This window comes from Tachyglossus aculeatus, chromosome 17 (assembly GCF_015852505.1).
Source record: "Tachyglossus aculeatus isolate mTacAcu1 chromosome 17, mTacAcu1.pri, whole genome shotgun sequence".
Classification (NCBI taxonomy): Eukaryota; Metazoa; Chordata; class Mammalia; order Monotremata; family Tachyglossidae; genus Tachyglossus; species Tachyglossus aculeatus.
The window spans coordinates 11,376,560-11,397,333 of record NC_052082.1 but is presented as its reverse complement, the minus strand read 5'-3'; the positions used below and the strand labels follow the sequence as shown (position 1 = coordinate 11,397,333).

The 20,774-nt window shown below is 46.2% G+C and overlaps 1 protein-coding gene and 1 non-coding gene across 2 annotated transcripts in view; both read left to right on the top strand.

The window, feature by feature from the left end:
• CFAP299 (cilia and flagella associated protein 299) overlaps positions 1 to 16,472 on the top strand; it is a 167,479-nt gene extending 151,007 nt beyond the window's left edge. The window contains exons 4-6 of the mRNA XM_038759583.1: positions 4,655 to 4,797; positions 7,039 to 7,168; positions 16,274 to 16,472. Coding sequence (XP_038615511.1) covers positions 4,655 to 4,797; positions 7,039 to 7,168; positions 16,274 to 16,369 — 369 coding nt within the window. The 3' untranslated portion in view covers positions 16,370 to 16,472. The remainder of the gene's footprint in view (positions 1 to 4,654; positions 4,798 to 7,038; positions 7,169 to 16,273) is intronic.
• LOC119939769 lies at positions 12,616 to 12,753 on the top strand. Its single transcript, XR_005454732.1, has one exon. It is a non-coding gene; the product is annotated as a small nucleolar RNA SNORA7 (small nucleolar RNA).
• Positions 16,473 to 20,774: the final 4,302 nt, after the last annotated feature.

The window sequence follows — 20,774 nt, the reverse complement described above, 5'->3', positions numbered from 1 at the left end:
TGGGCAAGTCACTTAACTTCTCTGTGCCTCAGTACCTCATCTGTAAAATGGGGATTAAGACTGTGAGCCCCCCATGGGACAACCTGATCACCTTGTATCCTCCCCAGCACTTAGAACAGTGCTTTGCACATAGTAAGCACTTAATAAATGCCATCATCATCATCATCATCATTATTATTATTAGAAGCTGTGGGCCTTGTCTCAGACACTCAGCCACACTGATTCATTGTGGGCAGGGAACATGGCTACCAGTTGTGATATTGTACTCTCCCAAGCGCTTAGTACAGTGCTCTGCACACAGTCAGCACTTAGTAAACACCATTGATTGATAAGAAGAAGGGTATATTTTTCTGGACAGGGTGGCCTGGAGGAGTGAGGAGTGCGAGCATCATATGGGTGGATTTACTGGGCTCATAACTGTCTTTGCTTTTAGGCTGTTGGATTTTTTTCTAGGTGTCTGCCCTCTCCACTCCTAACCAGGGTGAGTCCCTGGGACCTCGAGGCGATGTTTGAGACAAGGCCCACTGCTTCTGTGTCTGTTGTATTCTCCCAAGCGCTTAGTACAGTGCTCTGCACACAGTAAGCGTTCAATAAATATGATTGATTCTATCCTCCCCTGGGCTCGGTACACTGTTTCCCACATTTAAGACCTCAAGCGTATCTAGGTGAGGGAGTGTGGATGGCTCAGGGAAACCCATCACCACTACTGAATTGATTTATTTATTTTTTTTGCTGCAACTATTAATTGGTGAGCTCTTGGTACCGCCATCATCCCTTCTGGAATTAAGTAATTAGAAAGTTCACGTAGCTCTCTCTGCCTGGCGTGATGCTCAGCTAAAGGCCGGGCAGGGAACGTATCCTGCTGCTCAGAACCGTGGTCTGACTCTTGGGTCCCTGCGGGCTGGGAAGGAAAGATTTGACATTTAAACAGGTGCTCGTGTTTTATTCAATTACGAGTAAGATGTTTGAACAAAATAAAGTTCAAACTCATGCAAATGAATCCTGCCTATTTTCACAGGGATGTTTTCCCCCCCAGAAAACAAGCTAAACAAACAGACTTCTGAAAAAGAAACGCACCACCTCTCAGAAGCAGGCCCACGAGGTGTTCCTCTGGTGAAACCAGAGGAGGGGGGTGGGGAGAAAAAAAAAAATAGCACACCTGCCTTCATCTTGTTTCTCTGGAGCACATATCTCCCACCGCCTCACTCTGTGAAGTCGCTTCCAAGTCAAACACGAGGACATTTTTAAGTAGCACCTCAAGTGGAGCGAGGGCAAACCTTTGCCAGCAAAACCCCAGACCCTGAAAGTTCCCGCCGAACGAGCTTTGTTTTCATTTCCCTGACCCGATTTGCTGAGAGTTTTTCCTGATGGCCCTGGCTGGCCTCCTGTACACAGCTCAGCAATAATAAACAGAGGCCAGCTGACACCCCCAGACACCTGCAGAAAACTTCACAGAGCAGAATTGTTCATCCAGGAGGAAACTGGGAGGCAGCTGCTGACGTGGTATTCACCCACGTGTACATACACACTCGCCCAGACACGTAATCTGTAATGATAATAATAATAATAATAATAATGGCGTTAAGCGCTTACTATGTGCAAAGCACTGTTCTAAGAGCTGGGGAGGTTGCAAAGTGATCAGGTTGTCCCACGGGGCTGGGGGGGGGGGCTCACAGTCTTAATCCCCATTTTACAGATGAGGTAACTGAGGGACAGAGAAGTGACTTGCCCAAAGTCACACAGCTGACAAGTGGTGGAGCCAGGATTAGAACCCATGACCTCTGACTTCCAAGCCCAGGCTCTTCCCACTGAGCCACACTGCTTCCCCACCCTCCTAGCCACAAAAACACAAGGATCCACAGCCCCCGAGACCCACACCCTTATACAGGCAAGTGTGGCGTAGTGGATAGAGCATTGACCTGGGAGTTGGAAGGATCTGGGTTCTAATTCCACTCCACCATTTGTCTGCTGTGTGACCTTGGGTAAGTCACTTCACTTCTCTGGGCCTCAGTTACCTCATCTGGAAAATGGAGATTAAGATGGTGAGCCCCATGGGAGACTGGGATTGTATCCAAACCAATGTGCTTTTTTCCCACCCCAGTGCTTAGAACAGTGCGTGACACACAGTAGCGCTTAAATATCACAATTATTATACAGACACAAATCCCTTCCCATACAATCCACCAGAAATGAGCCGAGAGCGAGCTCCTAGAAGGGAAGAGGTAACAATAAGTAACACGTAAAAAGTGGAGCCTCTTTTATGGACTCTCGTCTTGCTGTTTCCACCCAGACCCTGCTTTGAAGGAGCTTCTCACAGCCTCCCTAGTCCTGTGGGGCATTACTTGGTTATTTCCATTCCTGGAGCCCAGAGGCTTATTTATCCATAAATTTAATGTCTGCCAGGGAAAACACGGGCGCAGTTCTGATCAGGCAGGTGCACAAGAGAAATCAGAGAAGCCTTCAGCAGCATCCAAAGCCATTTGGAAGCTGGGATTCTTGGAAGAGGAAGCAAGGTTTTCTTTTTTTCCTGAATTCAAGGTTGAAATGTTTCTCTGCAAAGTTCAGAAAAATACGCTTTAGGCTGAGAGTCCCAAGTCCGATGAGAGTGGAGGGGCAATCCGGCCTTGGGACTCACTTCAAATAATCCCAAACCTGAGGTCGCCTGGACTCTTGATGGAAAGGACTGTCCACGAGGGTGGCATTTGAGTTTGGGGTAAAGGGAGGAGGAGGAGGAAACTGGTTCTGGCTTTGGCCATTGGGTACTACGAACTGGGATGTAGTCAGGTTTGCCGACTCCAGCTGGCAAGACGGTCAAGGTGAGACAATGGAGAGCACCATGGCCCTTGTTGGGTTTTGATCTCTTGATCCGCCTGTTTCAGTTCCAGCTGGGCTGGGCTTGGACAGGAGGGAACGGAGGGGAAGGTTTGGAATCAGGACCAAACTGGGTTTAAATCCATTGGAATTTCAATTTCCTGGTACAGTGAGTTCTCCTATTTTGCCAGAACAGCAAAGATGAAGAACTCTGTGCTAAGGAAAGCACACATTTTATTACTTGTCCAGTGCAAGCTCCTTGTGAACAGGGCTGATTTCTAACAACTAGGCCTTATCATATTTTCTCCACACACTTAGGCGCGCTCTGTGGAGAGTAAGTGCTCAATAATGCCACTGATCAATTGTCCCATGCCCCATCCATGCATACAACAGCTCCTTTCCAATACCATATCACATTCAGCCCAGACAAATGTGCATTTTTAGGAAGAACATTCCCTAATTCTACCAACACGTTCTTGCCAAAATGCTCAGGAAAGACGACCAGATACATATGGGTTATTTGGTAAGCCCTTAGTATGTGCCAAGTACTTTGGTAGGCTCAGGTCAGGCTTATTGGGAAAAGATTTTTTTAAGAACTTCAGTGCCTTCAACTGTCCAGGATTGTCTCCCTTTGGCCCTGACGATAAGCACTCAATAAATACGATTGAATGAATGAATGAATAAATGAAGCTAGGCACATGGCCTAACTGGTAAGAGCATAGGCTTGAGAGTCAGAGGACATGGGTTCTAATCTCAGCTCTGCCACTTGTCTGCTGTGTGGTTTCTGGACAAGTCACTTAACTTCTCTGTGCCTCAGTTTCCTCATCTGTAAAATGGGGATTAAGACTGAGCCCCACATGGGACAACCTTGTATCCTTCCCAGCACTTAGATCAGTCCTTGACACATAGTAAGCACTTAAATGTCCAGCATGGCTCAGTGGAAAGAGCACAGGCTTTAGAGTCAGAGGTCATGGATTCAAACCCCGGCTCCACCAATTGTCAGCTGTGTGACTCTGGGCAAGTCCCTTAACTTCTCTGTGCCTCAGTTACCTCATCTGTAAAATGGGGATTAAGACTGAGCCCCCCGTGGGACAACCTGATCACCTTGTAATCTCCCCAGCACTTAGAACAGTGCTTTGCACATACTAAGTGCTTAATAAATGCCATCATTATTATCATTATTGAGCTTCAAAGCTGAAATGTTTCCAAATTAGAGCCTTCCTGGGGAATCAGGAGGGAGAGAAGGGAGACAATGCTCCGGGATGGGGAAGACTGATAGCCCCCTTCCTCACTCCTGGATTAAGGGAGAGAGAAAAGTGAGGTGAACCCAAGGATACTGAAATGCCATTTGACCAATTCTTTGTCACTTTAATAACAGCTCTTCAAGTAATCCAGAAACCTCCAGACTGGACCTCAGGGGAAATTAGAATGTCTGTGTGTATTCAAACAGTACTCACAACAAAAAATGGAAAACACTGGTGCTTACTATGTGCCAAGCACTACCCCGGGGTTGATACAAGATACTCAGGTCAGACCCAGTCCCTGCCCCCACATGGGACTCGCATGATGAAGGAAGAAAAGTGGTTAGTCACAATTTTACAGATGAGGAAACTGAGGTAGTTTCCAAAACTCATTCAGCCAGGATTAGAACCCAGATGTCCTAACACCCAAGCCTGTGCTCTTTCCAGTAGTCCGTGATGTTAAAATATTAAAATAGTGGATGCAGATATATTAAAGGAAAATTGCATTTATACACACACACACACACACACACACACACACACGTTTGTGCTTGCTGAATAGGATTCTGATGCTCTGTCTTAAACTGTTCACTTTTTTACAGTCCATAATCTTCATTCGTGACCGAAACTCTCGCGGTCAGGAGTTATCGGGCTATATCGACTACGCACACAGGCTGAAGACTGAGGACTTTGATGTCTATTTCAGTGGGAAAAAGAAGCTGTTTCCAAGAACCACAGATCTGAGGTAAATTATGGACATTGCCTTTACATTTCACTTCTAAAACTTTAGACAGTATCATTCATCGCTCTTAACTATACTGCTCCCAAACCAAGTGATTTCTCCAGCTGAAAAATTATTCTTCCCTCTACATCTCTGTTTCCACCCCCCCATTAAGTGTTTATCCATAACTTCTGCCCACTGCAAATTCCTTTGCAGACCATTTCTCTCCTCCCCTTATGCTGACACCCCTTCCAACACCCTAAATGCCACTTCTGCCATGAACATCAGAACCCAGGGGTTAGGGGCGAAGCATCTTGAGGACAAACTAGAAAAGCTCTCAAAAGGAGAGACACAGAGAAACATCGAAAGGAAACCAGATTAAGAGAGAGGGACGGCGATGAGAAGGAGGGAGATGGAATAGACAAAAGACAACATTGGGCACAGGCTCTCAGATAACAGACAATAATAATAATCTCAAATAATCATAGAATAACAAAACTGATTTCCAGAGATCATCTCATCCAACTCCCTGCTCTGCCAGTGAATGACCAACCACCTAAAGCACATTTTTTTTATTGTTTCTTTTAAAATCTCCATGGATGGAAACCCTCTAAAGTCCTTCATGGGCTTATATCATTATTTTAGTCATCAAAAAAAGTATTCCTTGTGTCCAGCTAAAGTCATTTCCGTTGGCTTGGTCTGATGCTTTCATTTTCATGAAAACAGTAAGCAGCCTCCTTCTCTCTTCCATTTATCTTTTCTCTTTTCCTCATCGGTCTGATTTTCTATCACTTTAATCACGCTCAACTTCTCTGCACCCTCTCTAATTTATCCACGTGCAGTGCAAAGCACAGAGGCCTGAGTCTGAGCAGGGCAGAGTGGAAGGAGAAGATCACTGTCTAGTGCTTGCATCACATGCCTATTAATAGCGGATACCAGGGGTGAAGAACTCAAGGCCACAGACTGCCACAGTCCAAGGAGTCTAACTTCCTTGAGGACAGGAAATTCTTTCCTCGCTTCTGTTGTACTTTCTCAAGAGCCTAGGACAATGTACTCTATCCAGTGTGTACTCAAATATTTTGATTATTATTCTCTTGGGAATCCTGCAAATCTAGAGCATCTCCACACTCTCCACCATCAAGAATCAGGCCATGCAAAAAATCAATGATATTTATTGAGTGCTTACCATATACTAGGCACTTGGGCAAGTATAACACAAAGTTCCCAGCCCACAAGGAGCTTACAGTCTTCAAAGAATGAAAAACTTGTCAGCCTGTAATGATATGGCTCCCACCCAACCTGCAAAGAGCTCAGATCAATCAGTGGTATTTACTGAGAGCTGTGTGTAAAGCACTGTACTAAAAACTTGGGAGAGTACAATAACAGAGCCAACGTATCATCATCATCAATCTTATTTATTGAGCGCTTACTATGTGCAGAGCACTGTACTAAGCGCTTGAGAAGTACAAATTGGCAACATATAGAGACCGTCCCTACCCAACAGTGGGCTCACAGTCTAAAAGCATATACCAGTCAAGATTTATAAGCAGGAAATGGACATGCTACTCAGACAAACCAACCATGCAGTTGTGAAAGTCTCAGAAGCCTGATGGGTTTCCTGAGGCAGTCCAATTTACTAAGCCTTTACCAGAGCCTAGATACATAGATCATGTAAAATACTTTTAGAAGGTCTAACGAAAACTGTAAATATGTGTTAGCGGTGCTTCTTACACTTCACTTTTACCTGAGGTGCCAGAAAGATTAAACCCGCTGAGCCACATTGTGCTTTGGGAGTATTCAATGGATGATATTCTTCACTAGCCCTGTTATGGGACCTTAGGCAAGTCACTTAACTTCTCACTGCCTCAGCTTCCTCAGATGTAAAAATGGGGATAAGATTTCTCTTCTCACTCCTCTTTAGACAGTGAGTCCTGAGTCCTTTGTGGGACAAGAACTTCCCCCAATCTGCTCATATTATGTCTACTGCCGTGCTTAGTATAATACTCAGCATAGGAAGCAGTGTTACCTTGTGGACAAAGCACGGGTTTGGGAATCAAAAAGACCGGAGTTTAAACCCAGCTCACCTTAATTCTCTTCTCAGAAGTGTTCTTGTACTCCTAATCATGGATACCAATTTTGGATTTGTTTCTTCCCAGTGTATTATTAAGCCACTTATTAGAAATTTTAGCTTAATAAGGAAATTCAGTGCATTTTACAAAATCAATCTGTATCCAATGTGTATCTCGCTAATTTGAATTTTCACAGTTTTTACAACTGGGAGAGCCAGTTCTCCACTTCGAATTCAAGTCCGAATTTTGAAGTGATTGCCGAAAATGCATCTGGTTTACTCTTCAAGAACAAGAGAGATAGAAAAATCTTAAGTGTCGATCCTGAGGTAAGTTTCCTTTTGTAATATGTATGGCTTCCCAAATCACCTCAGTATCTGACATCTCTCAGTCAAAACTAAGACACATTCAAACTTAAATTTCCCTAAATTTTCGAGAGGGAGAGAGGGAGAAAGGGAGAAAGGGAGAGAGAGAGAGAGAGAGAGAGAGAGAGAGACTCCCTTGGCAATGTTAAAAGAAAAGCCATCAAAAGCAATGAATCCTCTGAAAGAACAAAATTGCTCCGTTTGGGAGTTCCAGAATCAGCCTTTGCTGTGACTTGAACTGGAATCAGAGAATTGGCTCGCATCTGTTAAAGCCGTATAGAGATATGCATGTATAGAAATGCACTTAGGCCTAGAGGAGAAGCAACATGGCCTAATGGGTAGAACATGGGCCCAGGAATCAGAAGAACCTGGGTTCTAATCCCAGCCCCGCCACTTATCTGCTGTGTGACCTTGGGCAAGTCACTTCACCGGGTCTCAGTTATCTCATCTGTAAAATAGGGATTAAGACCGGGATCCCCATGTAGGACAGGGACTGTGTTCAACCTGATTGGCTTGTATCTACTCCAGTGCTTAGAACAGTGCCCGGCACATAGTAAGTGCTTAGCAAATGCCATTAAAAAGAAAAATTCTGACTAGTGCCTGGCAGGTGTTCAGCATGGTTCCACCTGCCCTGAAGGGTTGGAAAAGCAGGAGAGCTGCTAATTGCAGTCTCTCCCCTAGCTTGAGTAACCCCTGACCTGGTAGAAACTTGGGAGTTGGTTACAGCCCCACTAGACCACCTTTGCCATCCCCAAGATGAGCCAGTTGAACCAGTTTGATGGGATCACCACCATTTCTTTGCCGGGGTGAATGGTCTGTCAGAATCCCTTCACCTTCTTCCTCTTGCCATTTCCCCCTCTAGCCCCGACTCTTCTCCCTCACTCTAGACTGGGACCACCCCCTCACCACCAGCAAGAGGCCCCATCCTCAGGTTACTATCTCCTTTCAATGTGACTTCCAAGAGCAAGCAGGATGGAATTGAAATTCTTAGCACATAATTCCCCAACACCTTTTATTTTTCCATTTGAGAGACAGCAAAGATATCTAGCTATACCTCAGCACCAAAAAAAAAAAAAAATCAAAGAAAATCCCCTCTCACCCAGTGGTTTTCCTGTTCCCTGTGCATAGTTCCTGAGAGCCTAAGAGGGTGTGGTATCCATACCCAGTTTAAACTAGGCCTAGCTAATCAACTGTATTTACTGAATGCTTACTGTGTTCAGAGCACTGTAATAAAAATAATAATGATGGCATTTTATTAAGCGCTTACTATGTGCAAAGCACTGTTCTAAGCGCTGGGGAGGTTACAAGGTGATCAGGTTGTCCCACGGGGGGCTCACAGTCTTAATCCTCATTGTACAGATGAGGTAACTGAGGCCCAGAGAAGTTAAGCGACTTGCCCAAAGTCACACAGCTGACAAGTGGCGGAGCTGGGATTTGAACTCATGGCCTCTGACTCCAAAGCCCGTGCTCTTTCCACTGACCCACGCTGCACTGTACTAAACACTTGGGAGAATACAGAGTTGGTAGACATGTTCCCTGCCCACAGTGAGCTTACAGTCTAGAGGGAAAAACCAAATGAACTGGAGCTATAAGCTCATTGTGGGCAGGGAATGTGTATTGTTATACTGTACTCTTCCACACACCTAGTACAGTGTACACAGTAAGTGCTTAATAAGTATACTTGAATGAATCAAGTCTAGGGTCTGACAGGTTTGAGGATGAGGAGGATTCCCTCCGGGGACTCCCAGTCTGATCCTCACATCCAACTGTTTGCAAACAGTTTTTTAGATTTTTCTTCCTGGTAAACAAATCTGGGGGGTGGGGGCGGTTGTTGTTGTTGTTTTAAGCACTTACCATGTGCCAAATAAGTGCTTAGATAAGCACTGGGGTAGATACAAGGTAATGAGGTTGGACACAGTCCATGGCCCAAATGGGGCTCACAGTTGTAATTCCCATTTTACAGATGAGGCAACTGAGGCCCAGAGAAGTAAAGTGACTTGCCCAAGGTCACACAGCAGGCAAGTGGAAGAGGTGGGATTAGAATCCAGGTCCAGGCTGTATCCACTAGGCCTCGTTTCTCCCATGCCCATTGAGAATTGTCTGGAGATGGAAAACACTTCTTTGGACAAAGCAACCCCACGTGTTTTTTGGCCAAGATGCGGCAGCGTGGCTCAGTGGAAAGAGCACGGGCTGTGGAGTCAGAAGTCATGGATTCAAATCCTGGCTCTGCCAATTATCAGCTGTGTGACTTTGGGCAAGTCACTTGACTTCTCTGGGCCTCAGTTACCTCATCTGTAAAATGGGGATGAGGACTGTGAGCCCCCCGTGGGACAACGTGATCAGCTTGTAACCTCCCCAGCGCTTAGAACAGTGCTTTGCACATAGTAAGCACTTAATAAATGCCATCATTATTATCATTATTGTTGCTCCTGGCTTGGGTCCTTTCTGAGCCTCTTACCCTGTGCCCAGGTTTCCCATCCTCTCTTCTTATTCTTCAACTTCCATCCCTTCGGTGGCTTTCCCCTCCTGCTCCTTTTTGAATCTCCCTCTCGGTAAACCACACCACCTCATCCTTCTCCTCCATGGGACCCAGGCACCTTTGCTTCCTAAATGCCCCAGGTTTCCAATTTTTGCCTCATAATCCTTTAGGGACATGGAAAAGCTAAGAGCTGCTAGGACAGCAGCTCAATACAAGAGCCATGATGGATGACATTGGGGCATACGGAGGAAAAGAAATTCACTCTCGTAGCTCCCTCTGGGTCACCGACAGGAACCAAATGTCCTTCTGGGAGACCCTAGGAAAGTCCATCAGACCTAATCCCTTCATGGATCTCTTTTGGAAGCTCTTCCAACTCTCTCCGCGGGCTCAGTTAGGCTTCCAAAACAGATGGCAACGGCTCACTACCAAAGAGGGCCACTCTTGAGAGAGATGCTTCGACAGCCTTCCTTTCGAACTGGAGCAGAGAGGAAGGCAGATTATAACCATTTTAAAACAAGTAAACCGAGCGCTCTGGCAAAGGAATTCCAGCGGCAATGTGAGTTGGTGGCATTGAACTCCAAGCCACCGGTTTTAACTTTCCTGCAGCTGCCTCACATCTGCTCCAAATAATGAGTTTCTATTTTAAGTGGAGAATGCGGGGCTCAGCGATCCACAGCAGCCTAAGGTTTAACGGGTTCTCTTTCTAAGACTCCACTGGAGCTGGGGTACCTAACCTCCCCCAGCACCGTGAAATACCTGCACCCAAGAAACCACTTGTGTTTGCATGCCATAAAGTGGCAAGATCGACAGCAGCTGTACCAGCGCCCTGGCACGCAATAACCAAATCCCTCCCCAACATCACATCTGAGAAGCAGCATGGCTTAGTGGAAAGAGCACGGGCTTTGGAGTCAGAGGTCATGGGTTCAAATCCCAGCTCCGCCAATTGTCAGCTGTGTGACCTTGGGCAAGTCACTTAACTTCTCTGAGCCTCAGTTCCCTCATCTGTAAAATGGGGATTAAGATTGTGAGCCCCCCGTGGGACAACCTGATCACCTTGTAACCTCCCCAGGGCCTAGAACAGTGCTTTGCACATAGTAAGCACTTAATAAAATGCCATTATTATTATTATTATCCGGAAGGGACCGACGATGAAGCAAAGTTCACACATAGCTGGAAAGTTCTCCGAATTCTCCTGCCAACCCTCAGTGTAACAACCGCCTCATCGAGTGAGAGAAGCCTCGTGGTACAGTTCCTGATGGAATCTGGGTCAGACTTCCCTGGCTGAGCCTAAGCACTCCAGGGACCCTTCCACATCTGGGCACATATGTGCTCAGACCTTTTCTAGGTTTCTGGCAGTTGGGTTCGTATGAACGTTGTGTGAATATTTGTGTGTTCTTGCACGAACATCTGCCAAGTGCACCCTGGGCGGTCTTCAGCGACTGCTCCAACCACTGCTGGTGACTGACAACCGATTGACAGACTAGCTGACGACCCAATTTTGCTTTGTTGGTAAATACTCCCATCAATGTTTGACAATCTTCAGGGAGGCAGGCTGCTATTTTTGCTTTAACCACCCCTCTGTGAGGCCTGCTCACTTCCTCCACTTGGGTCTACGTCCTCGAAAGGAGCAAGCTGTACCGTAGGATTTCTGACAGATGTAGTATCCCATTGCGGGGGGCGGGGGGGAGAAAAAGGAAAGATCCATCTGGAAAAAAGAGGCAACAGGTCCTTTACCAGAAGCCACCAGAGCCCAGATACATCCTAGACCTGGGAGTCTTCCAGGTTTAAGCCCCATCCAGATGGGCCCAAAATGGCTATTGGCAACCCCAGCCTCGTTTGGGAGGGGCACTGATACATCCAACTCAGTCCAAGAGAGCCCTTGTCAAAGCACTGGCTCAAAGGTGACCAAAACCACTCACAGTAACTCCAGGGATCTCCCACTCACAGTAACTCCAGGGGTCTCTTTGGAGAGATTGCTTGGAAATTTTAGACTGTGAGCCCACTTTTTAGACTGTGAGCCCACTTTTTAGACTGTGAGCCCACTGTTGGGTAGGGACTGTCTCTGTGTGATGCCAATTTGTACTTCCCAAGCGCTTAGTACAGTGCTCTGCACATAGTAAGCGCTCAATAAATACGATTGATTGATTGATTGATTGGAAATGTTTCTCCAGGGCCAAAACGGGTCGCATTCGGAGCTGAGCCTCTGCCAACTTTCTGGTCTTGCAGCTCCAATGATTAAGCCAAGCTAGCTCTCTTCCTCCCTTCAAAGCCCTACTGAGAGCTCACCTCCTCCAGGAGGCCTTCCCAAACTGAGCCCCCTCCTTCCTCTCCCCCTCCTCCCCATCCCCCCGCCTTACCTCCTTCCCTCCCCACAGCACCAGTATATATGTTTGTACGTATTTATTACTATTTTATTTGTACATATTTATTCTATTTGTTTTGTTCTCTGTCTCCCCTTTCTAGACTGTGAGCCCACTGTTGGGTAGGGACCGTCTCTATATGTTGCCAACTTGTACTTCCCAAGTGCTTAGTACAGTGCTCTGCACACAGTAAGCGCTCAATAAGTACAATTGAATGAATGAATAAATGTGGGTTGATACTACTGTCCATCCTCTGTGCCTTTATTGGCGCTGATCATGTAGTCGAATCAAAAGGTCACTGCCTTCTGAGATTGGCATTGACGTGATGGAATAATGGACATGGATGGCTTGGAGGCAGATGGGACAACCAGTTCCTAAAAGTAGGCATCTCTGCTTTTGCAACAATTACACGTCACTCTGAATGCTAAAGAGGCTTGTCTCCTGGATCCAGTTGACCCCTGTGGTGGAAACCCCAACTGTTATAGCGTGAAACTACCTAAGTCCCTTGCGCATTCAAGAATACCTTTGAGTTAGTCAATAGAAAATATCTAGCCCTACTGATTGAAGCACCTCCCCTCTCAGGGTCGCACCTGGAGAGTTTCCAGTCCTCTACCAGTCTCGGCTAAGGGAGGGAGAGTCAAGCAGAGGCCTGCCCCTTCCATTCCTAGCATGGGCAGTGGCTAGTGAATGGCAGATAATCTGCTACAAGTCAAAACTCACCCATGCTGGGCAGCAGCGGCATGGGAGTCGAGGGCAGAGACTCGAGTTTACTGCACGAAGGCAGCAATGGCAAACTGCTTCCGTATTTTCACGGAGAAAACTAGAGATCCACTACCAGAATAATAATAATGATGATGGCATTTATTGAGTGCTTACTATGTGCAAAGCACTATCTAAGCGCTGGGTTCTAAGCTAAGTTCTAAGAATGATTGCAGATGGAAAGAGGAGCCTTCTGAGAGCGATGGTTTCATGGCATTGCTATGGGTCGGAAACTACTCAGTGGCATAAAACAAGATAAGACTTATTGAAGAGCACAGCTACTAAGTCCTGGGGACATACACCACACACTTCCTGCCCTCAACAACTTTCCACCCTAATGGTGGGGAGGTGGAAGGGAAGGAAAGGGGAAGAGGGGAAACAGAGATAGAGAAGCAGTGTGGCCTGGTGGAAAGGTCACACAAGTGAGAGAAGAGCTGGGTTCTAATGCCGGCTCCACCACTTGGGTACTTGTATAACTTTAGGAAAGTCACAAATTCTGGGCCTCAGCTTCCTCAAACAGGGATTAAATAACTGTTCTCCCTCCCCGTTAGACCATGAGACAATTATCCTGTATCTTTCCCGGCTTTAGTACAGTGCTTGACAAATAGTGCTTAATTCCACAATTATTATTAGACAAGAAAACTTATTTTATAATAATAATAATGATGGCATTTATTAAGCACTTACTATGTGCAAAGCACTGTTCTAAGCGCTGGGGAGGTTCCAGGGTGATCAGGTTGTCCCACAGGGGGCTCACAGTCTTAATCCCCATTTTCCAGATGAGGTAACTGAGGCACAGAGAAGTTAAGTGACTTGCCCAAAGTCACCCAGCTGACAATTGGCGGAGCCAGGATTTGAACCCATGAACTCTGACTCCAAAGCCCGTGCTCTTTCCACTGAGCCACGCTGCTTCCCTATTTTCAAACAGTGGAACGGGAGGAAGAAGACAGGTAGGTAGTAATTATCAATCTGTCAGGATGAACTAACAAATGAGTACAGTTGAATACGTGTGTATCCATAATTATGGCATTTGTTAAGCGCTCACTATCTTAGGGACTGTTCTAAGTGTTGGGGTAGTTCAAGTTATTCAGGTCAGACACAGTCCCTATCCCACATGGGGCTCACAATATAAGTAGGAAGGCAGATATCTAATCCCCATTTTACAGATGGTGAAACTGAGGCACAGAGAAGTAAAGTGACTTGCCCAAGGTCACACAGCGGGCAACTGGCAGAGCTGGGTTTAGAACCCAGGCCTGTGCTCTTTCCACTAGGCCACATGGCTCCATGGAAAAAGCCTGGGCTTTGGAGTCAGAGGTCATGGATTCAAAACCCGGCTCCACCCATTGTCAGCTGTGTGACTTTGGGCAAGTCATTTCACTTCTCTGGGCCTCAGTTCCCTCATCTGGAAAATGGGGATTAAGACTGTGAGCCTCCCATGGGACAACCCGATCACCTTGTATCCTCCCCAGCGCTTAGAACACTGCTTTGCACATAGTAAGCGCTTAATAAAATGCCATTATTACTATTATCATTACTGCCCCATAAAAGTATGCACTACGCAGTAAAAGTATGCGCTAAGCACTTATGTGCCAAGCACTATTAATAATGATAGTATTTGTTAAGCACTTACTATGTGCAAAGCACTGTTCTAAGCACTGGGGGGATACAAGATGATCGGGTTGTCCCACGTGAGGCTCACAGTTTTAATCCCCATTTTACAGATGAGGGAATTGAAGCACAGAGAAGTTAAGTGACCTGCCCAAAGTCACACAGCTGACAAGTGGCGGAGCCGGGATTAGATACCACGACCTCTGACTCCCAAGCCCGGGATCTTTCCACTGAGTCATGCTGCTTCTCGCGATTCTAAGCACTGAGGTAGATATGAGATAATCAGGATGAACACAGTCCCTGGCCCACAAGGGGCTCACACTAAATTGGAGTTTAACAAATTCTGAGGGTGGCTATGATACTTGAGTGTTCTCATCCCTCATCCTTGGAAGGAAAGCCTATCCCATCAAATCAGGCAGCTAGAGAAGATGTTTCTGGTACCCTGAAAACTGTACCAAACTTCCCAAAAAGACCTGCTGCCTCTGGGGTCCCCAACACCAGTGGATTCCCTAGATAAAAGCCCTCTAAGGAGAAAGAACTAACAGATTTCTGACGCCGAAAGCTCATCCTCTGGACTGTAAGCTCATCGTGGGCAGGGAACCTGTCTGCTTATTGTTATAGTGTACTCTCCCAAGTGCTGTGTGACTTTGGGCAAGTCACTTAACTTCTCTGTGCCTCAGTTCCCTCATCTGTAAAATGGGGATTAAGGCTGTGAGCCTCCCATGGGACAACCTGATCACTTTGTAACCTCCCCAGCGCTTAGAACAGTGCATTGCCCATAGTAAGCACTTAATAAATGCCATCATTATTATTAGTAGTAGTACAGTGCTCTGCACACAGTAAGAGCTCAATAAATACGTTTGAATAAAATACATTTGAATGAATTCAGGAATAAAAACACTACCAATGCAGGAGAAGCAGCGTGGTTCAGTGGAAAGAGCCCGGGCTTTGGAGTCAGATGTCATGGGTTCAAATCCCAGCTCTGCCAATTGTCAGCTGTGTGACTTTGGGCAAGTCACTTAACTTCTCTGTGCCTCAGTTAGCTCATCTGTAAAATGGGGATTAAGACTGTGAGCCCCCCGTGGGACAACCTGATCACCTTGTAACCTCCCCAGTGCTTAGAACAGTGCTTTGCACATAGTAAGCGCTTAATAAATGTCATTATTATTATCAATGTGCTTTACTATCTGAAGTACAAAACTTCTGCACTTTTTAAGTGGCTTGCCCTGACTGTCAAACCTCGCCCACTGTGGACAGGAAACATTGAAATTCTCACTTTGCTCTGGCCTCGTTAGCACCCACCAGGCTGCAGAAGGCCCGGCCACAGGGCATGGGATTAGCATCAGTGTCAAAGGGAGTCATCAAGGTGACACCCACAGATTTTCCTGAACATTCACCCGGTGGATTTGCCCGGAAAACCAAACTGCACAGGCTGATTCGCCACAACCTTCGACATCCGACCTGAGTTAGATCAGCAGTCTGCGTGACTAATTCTCCACAGGGGACAGACTGCAAGGCACACACACCCTGGCAACACACCCCAAACTCCCTGGAGGAACAGGCAGGCTATGTTTCATTTCAGTCAAAACCTCATCTTTTTTTGGCTCAGGGCCCGGCCTGCGCCTCCCACATTCAGCCACCCGAGCCTGTTTCCCCCTCGCCCTGAATCTTGACCACACCCTCGATGGGCTGCAGGACTTTCGGTCACCCCAGAACAGAGTTCTTCAGAGTTTAAGGCCTGGGACAAGGGGGAGAACGACAGGGACTCCCCTCCTCACCCAACAGTGAGGGACTGCCAGGGCCGGCTTCGGTCCTGTGCTAAAATGGGGGAGATGGCTTGACAATACAATTTGTTTGTTTTAGGGTTCCCCGGGGGATAATTCTACTCGAACTCCCATCCAAACAGGCCTCTACCTGCAAGCCGTCATCTACGATCACATTTCCAGGAGGAAGACCTAATGGACAACCCCCGCAGTGTTCTCTGTGCTTTGTTAGCCTGTGTACATGGTAGGTCTTTTGGCTAGGGGATAAATAAACGAGATGAAGAAATCTTTCTCTTTAACTGCTTCCCGATGAATGCAATCTGCTTCAGGGTGGGCTTCTATAAAAGCCCTCTCCTGAATGCCAATGACATCCAACAATTGAGTCAGGGTGAACTCAGTTCTTCAGATATACAATTGATTTGTGGCAGATGTGGGGGCCTTGATATTTCATAAACAGTAGTTTTTAATCAAACCTAGCTACTGCCCCCCAAAAAAACTTCAGTAGAAAGTTAACCAGACTGCATTTTAATCACAGATAAGCAAAGACTGCAAAAATGGGACCCAGCTCACGATGTTGTATTTCTAAAGTGTTTCTAGCAGCACCAAGCAAACCTTACAACACAACCAAAGGACCGTCATTGGTGACACACAGTTCATTCATTCAATCGTGTTTATTGAGCGCTTACTGCGTGCGCAAAGTTGAATGCCGTCACTGAGTTGTGTTACCGGGGAGCAAATGGCCAAATGATGCAAAGGGAAACAGAGAAGGAGACAGCAGAACCAAGTTCTGGGGGAGAATGACAGAATGCAACACCAATAGCATCCCAATTCAGCCCAAACTCAGATCTGTTGTAAAGGCACAGCTTGGGAGTCAGAGGATCTGGGTTCTATTCCCAGCTCCACCGCTTGTCTGCTGTGTGACCATGGGAAAAATTATTCTGTGACTCAGTTACCTCAGCTGTAAAATGGGAATAAAGACTACAAGCCTTATGTGGGACTGGGACTGTCCAACCCGATTAGCTTTTTATCTACCTCAGTGCTTAGTACAGTGACTGGCAAATAGTAAGAGCTTAACAAATACCATTAAAAAAAAAATGGCTTGGAGATCCTTGAACCTACCATAGTTATCACATTTGGCTTCTAGAGCAGGCCATGCGCCACCACCTATGCACTTTACTGAGCTCAGGAGGCCAAAATCAATCCATCAGTACCAAAACAACATTTGCCACATCATACCTCCCCTTGACAAGGCATGCGAAGAGAATGGGCAAACGTGGGATACCAAAATGGCTGCTCTATTAAGAGCTGAAATGAAGTAATCATAAAAAGCGTGGGTAGATTTGGCAGTGGAAGAAAAACCTCAAATGATATGGCATATCAAGGGCCAGGTAAAGACAGGTCAGCCTATCATACAGCAATCGGAAATGGGAAGATTATCTTGGATCAGTGGATTTGGGAAGAAGGAGAAACAAAATTGTGCCAGGCATTGTAGGTAACAAATGCAACAAGACTCCCTCACCAGCCTTTCCCAGAATCACAGACACAAACCTCAACTCCAAGTGGGGCACAGTTGCTTCAGATCAGTGGTTTCCCCAAGAACTTCCCTCAGGCCTGAGAAAGGAGGAGGATGGTATGCTTGAAGCTCTGGGAGATGTCAACATGGTGCAGAGAAACCAAGTGAATAACAATAATAATGATGATGGCATTTATTAAGCACTTACTATGTGCAAAGCACTGTTCTAAGCGCTGGGGAGGTTACAAGGTGATCAGGTTGTCTCACGGGGGGCTCACAGTCTTAATCCCCATTTTACAGACGAGGGCACTGAGGTCCAGAGAAGTTAAGTGACTTGCCCAAATTCACACAGCTGACAATTGGCGGAGCCGGGGTTTGAACCCATGACCTCTGACTCCAAAGCCCGGGCTCTTCCCACGAAGAGAAGCAGCGTGGCTCTGTGGAAAGAACCCCGGGCTGGGGAGCCAGAGGTTGTGGATTCTAATCCCAGCTCTGCCACTTCTCAGCTGTGTGACCGTGGGCAAGTCACTTAACAATAATAATAATAATAATAATAATAATGGCATTTATTAAGCGCTTACTATGTACAAAGCGCTGTTCTAAGCACTGGGGAGGTTACAAGGTGATCAGGTTGTCCCAAGTGGGGCTCACAGTCTTAATCCCCATTTTACAGATGAGGTAACTGAGGCCCAAAGAAGTTAAGTGACTTGCCCAAAGTCACACAGCTGACAATTGGCAGAGCCGGGATTTGAACCCATGCGCTCTGACTGCAAAACCCGGGCTCTTTCCATTGAGCCACACTGCTTCTCTGGGCCTCAGTTCCCTCACCTGTAAAATGGGGGTGAAGACTGTGAGCCCCACATGGGATAACCTGATTACCTTGTATCTACCCCAGAGCTTAGAACAGTGCTTGGGATATAGTAAGCACTTAAATACCAACATTATTATTATTATTATTACTATTAAGTGTTCAAATCCATCTACTTATTAAGGCAGCCAGACATCTTAACACCTACTTGAGAAACAGATTCACCCTGTGGGAAGAGTGCAGGACCGAGAGTCGGAAGACCTGGATTCTAATTCTGTCTCTGTCACTTGCCAGCTCAGTGACCTTGAGAGAGTCATTTCACTTGCCTGGGCCTCAGTTCCCTCATCTGTAAAATGAGGATTAAGATTGTGTATCTAAGCCAGCACTTAGTACAGTGTCTGGCATATAATAAATGCTTAACAAACACCATTAAAAAAAAAGTCACTTCTGAACTTCAGTTTCCTCATCTGTAAAATGGGGATTCTATGGTCCCCCTATTTCTTAGGCTGTGAGCCCCACATGGGACAGGGTCTGTGTCCAACCTGGTTATAGTGAATCTTACCCCAGTGCTTAACATGAAGTTTAGCACTCGGTATCACAATTATCATTATCATCAACTGGATCTCAGATGGAGTGAAAAGCAGCATGACGTAGTGGATAAAGCATGGATCTGGGAGATATAAGGTTATGGGTTCTAATCCTGGCTTGGCTACCTGTCTGCTGTGTGACCTTGGGAAAAATCACTTCACCGGGCTTCAGTTACCTCATCTGTAAAACAGGGATTGAGACTGTGAGACCTGTGTGTGACTGGGACTGTGTCCAACCTGATTAGCTTGTATCCACTCCAGTGCTTAGTACAGTATAATAATAATAATGGCATTTGTTAAGTACTTACTATGTGTGAAGCACTGTTCTAAGCACTTGGGGGGATACAAGATGATCAGGTTGTCCCACGTGGGGCTCACAGTCTTAATCCCCATTTTACAGATGAGGTAACTGAGGCCCAGAGAAGTGACTTGCCCAAGGTCACACAGCAGACATGTGGCGGAGCCAGGATTAGAACCCATGACCTTTGACTCCCAAGCCCGTGCTCTTTCCACTGAGCCTAGCGCACACACTAAGCGCTTAATAAATACCAGACTTAATTCCATATCCTCCTTTAGTAGCCCTAGGTATAGATGGGCTGATATTATTTATGGCTACCCAGCAAGGCAGCTCCAGTCTCCAGCCAAGAAGAAACTGTTGGGGCCCATTTGGATGACTTTTCCAGAAAGACAACCACATAAAAGTCATCTGGATACCTTCTTGTGCTTTGGCTGAACCAACAGCCTTCCAAAAGGCCTAAGAAAGCAAGTTGAAGTGCCTCACTCTTTCTAGGAAAAGATTCTCCTCCTAACACATTTGTAACTCATCAGCCTTAATTATGGCCTCTTTCTTCTGATACTCGGCTCCATTCCCATTTATTATTAATCAAGGCACTGAAACGACCCTTGTGCTGTGGCATCTGAAGCAAGTTTCCCATCTGAAGGTTTTTCAAACCACAGAGATCATCAAAACCACAGCTATCCAGTTTACCACAAAGAGTGGCCACTCCCCTGAATTATTTTCAGAGTTTTTGAGGAAGATGAAATAACACAAGTGAACTGGACAATGCTAGTTTGCAAACCCCCCAGAATATCAACACAGAAAGCTGAAAGGGCAACCCTCCACACAGTCAAGAGTGCCTGAGAGAACTTATGTTACCGACTTGTACTTCCCAAGCATTTAGTACAGTGCTCTGCACACAGTAAGTGCTCAGTAAATACGATTGAATGAACTATACCAAGCTTCCTACCACAGGCAGACACAAAAGTTGTACTCTATATGAATTAACTAAAAGCATTTTTGATTAATTGAACAGCAAATAGAATGGAGTTTTCCTCCAAAAGGCTTACTCTTTCCTCAAGCACTTTTCCCCTGCCCCGCAGAACGATTTCTACTTACCAGTGAGAATCATGGTGTGCATATTCTTCTGGTCTACACCAATCCTCCTCTTCTGGGGAATCCCCAGAATTCATCTTAGAGAAGCAGCGTGGCTCAGTGGAAAGAGCTCGGGCTATGGAGTCAGAGGTCATGGGTTCAAATTCTGGCTCCGCCAACTATCAGCTGTGTGACTTTGAGCAAGTCACTTCACTTCTCTGTGCCTCAGTTACCTCATCTGCAAAATGGGGATTAAGACTGTGAGCCCCCCCCGCCCCCCCATGGGACAACCTGATCATCTTGTAACCTCCTCAGCGCTTA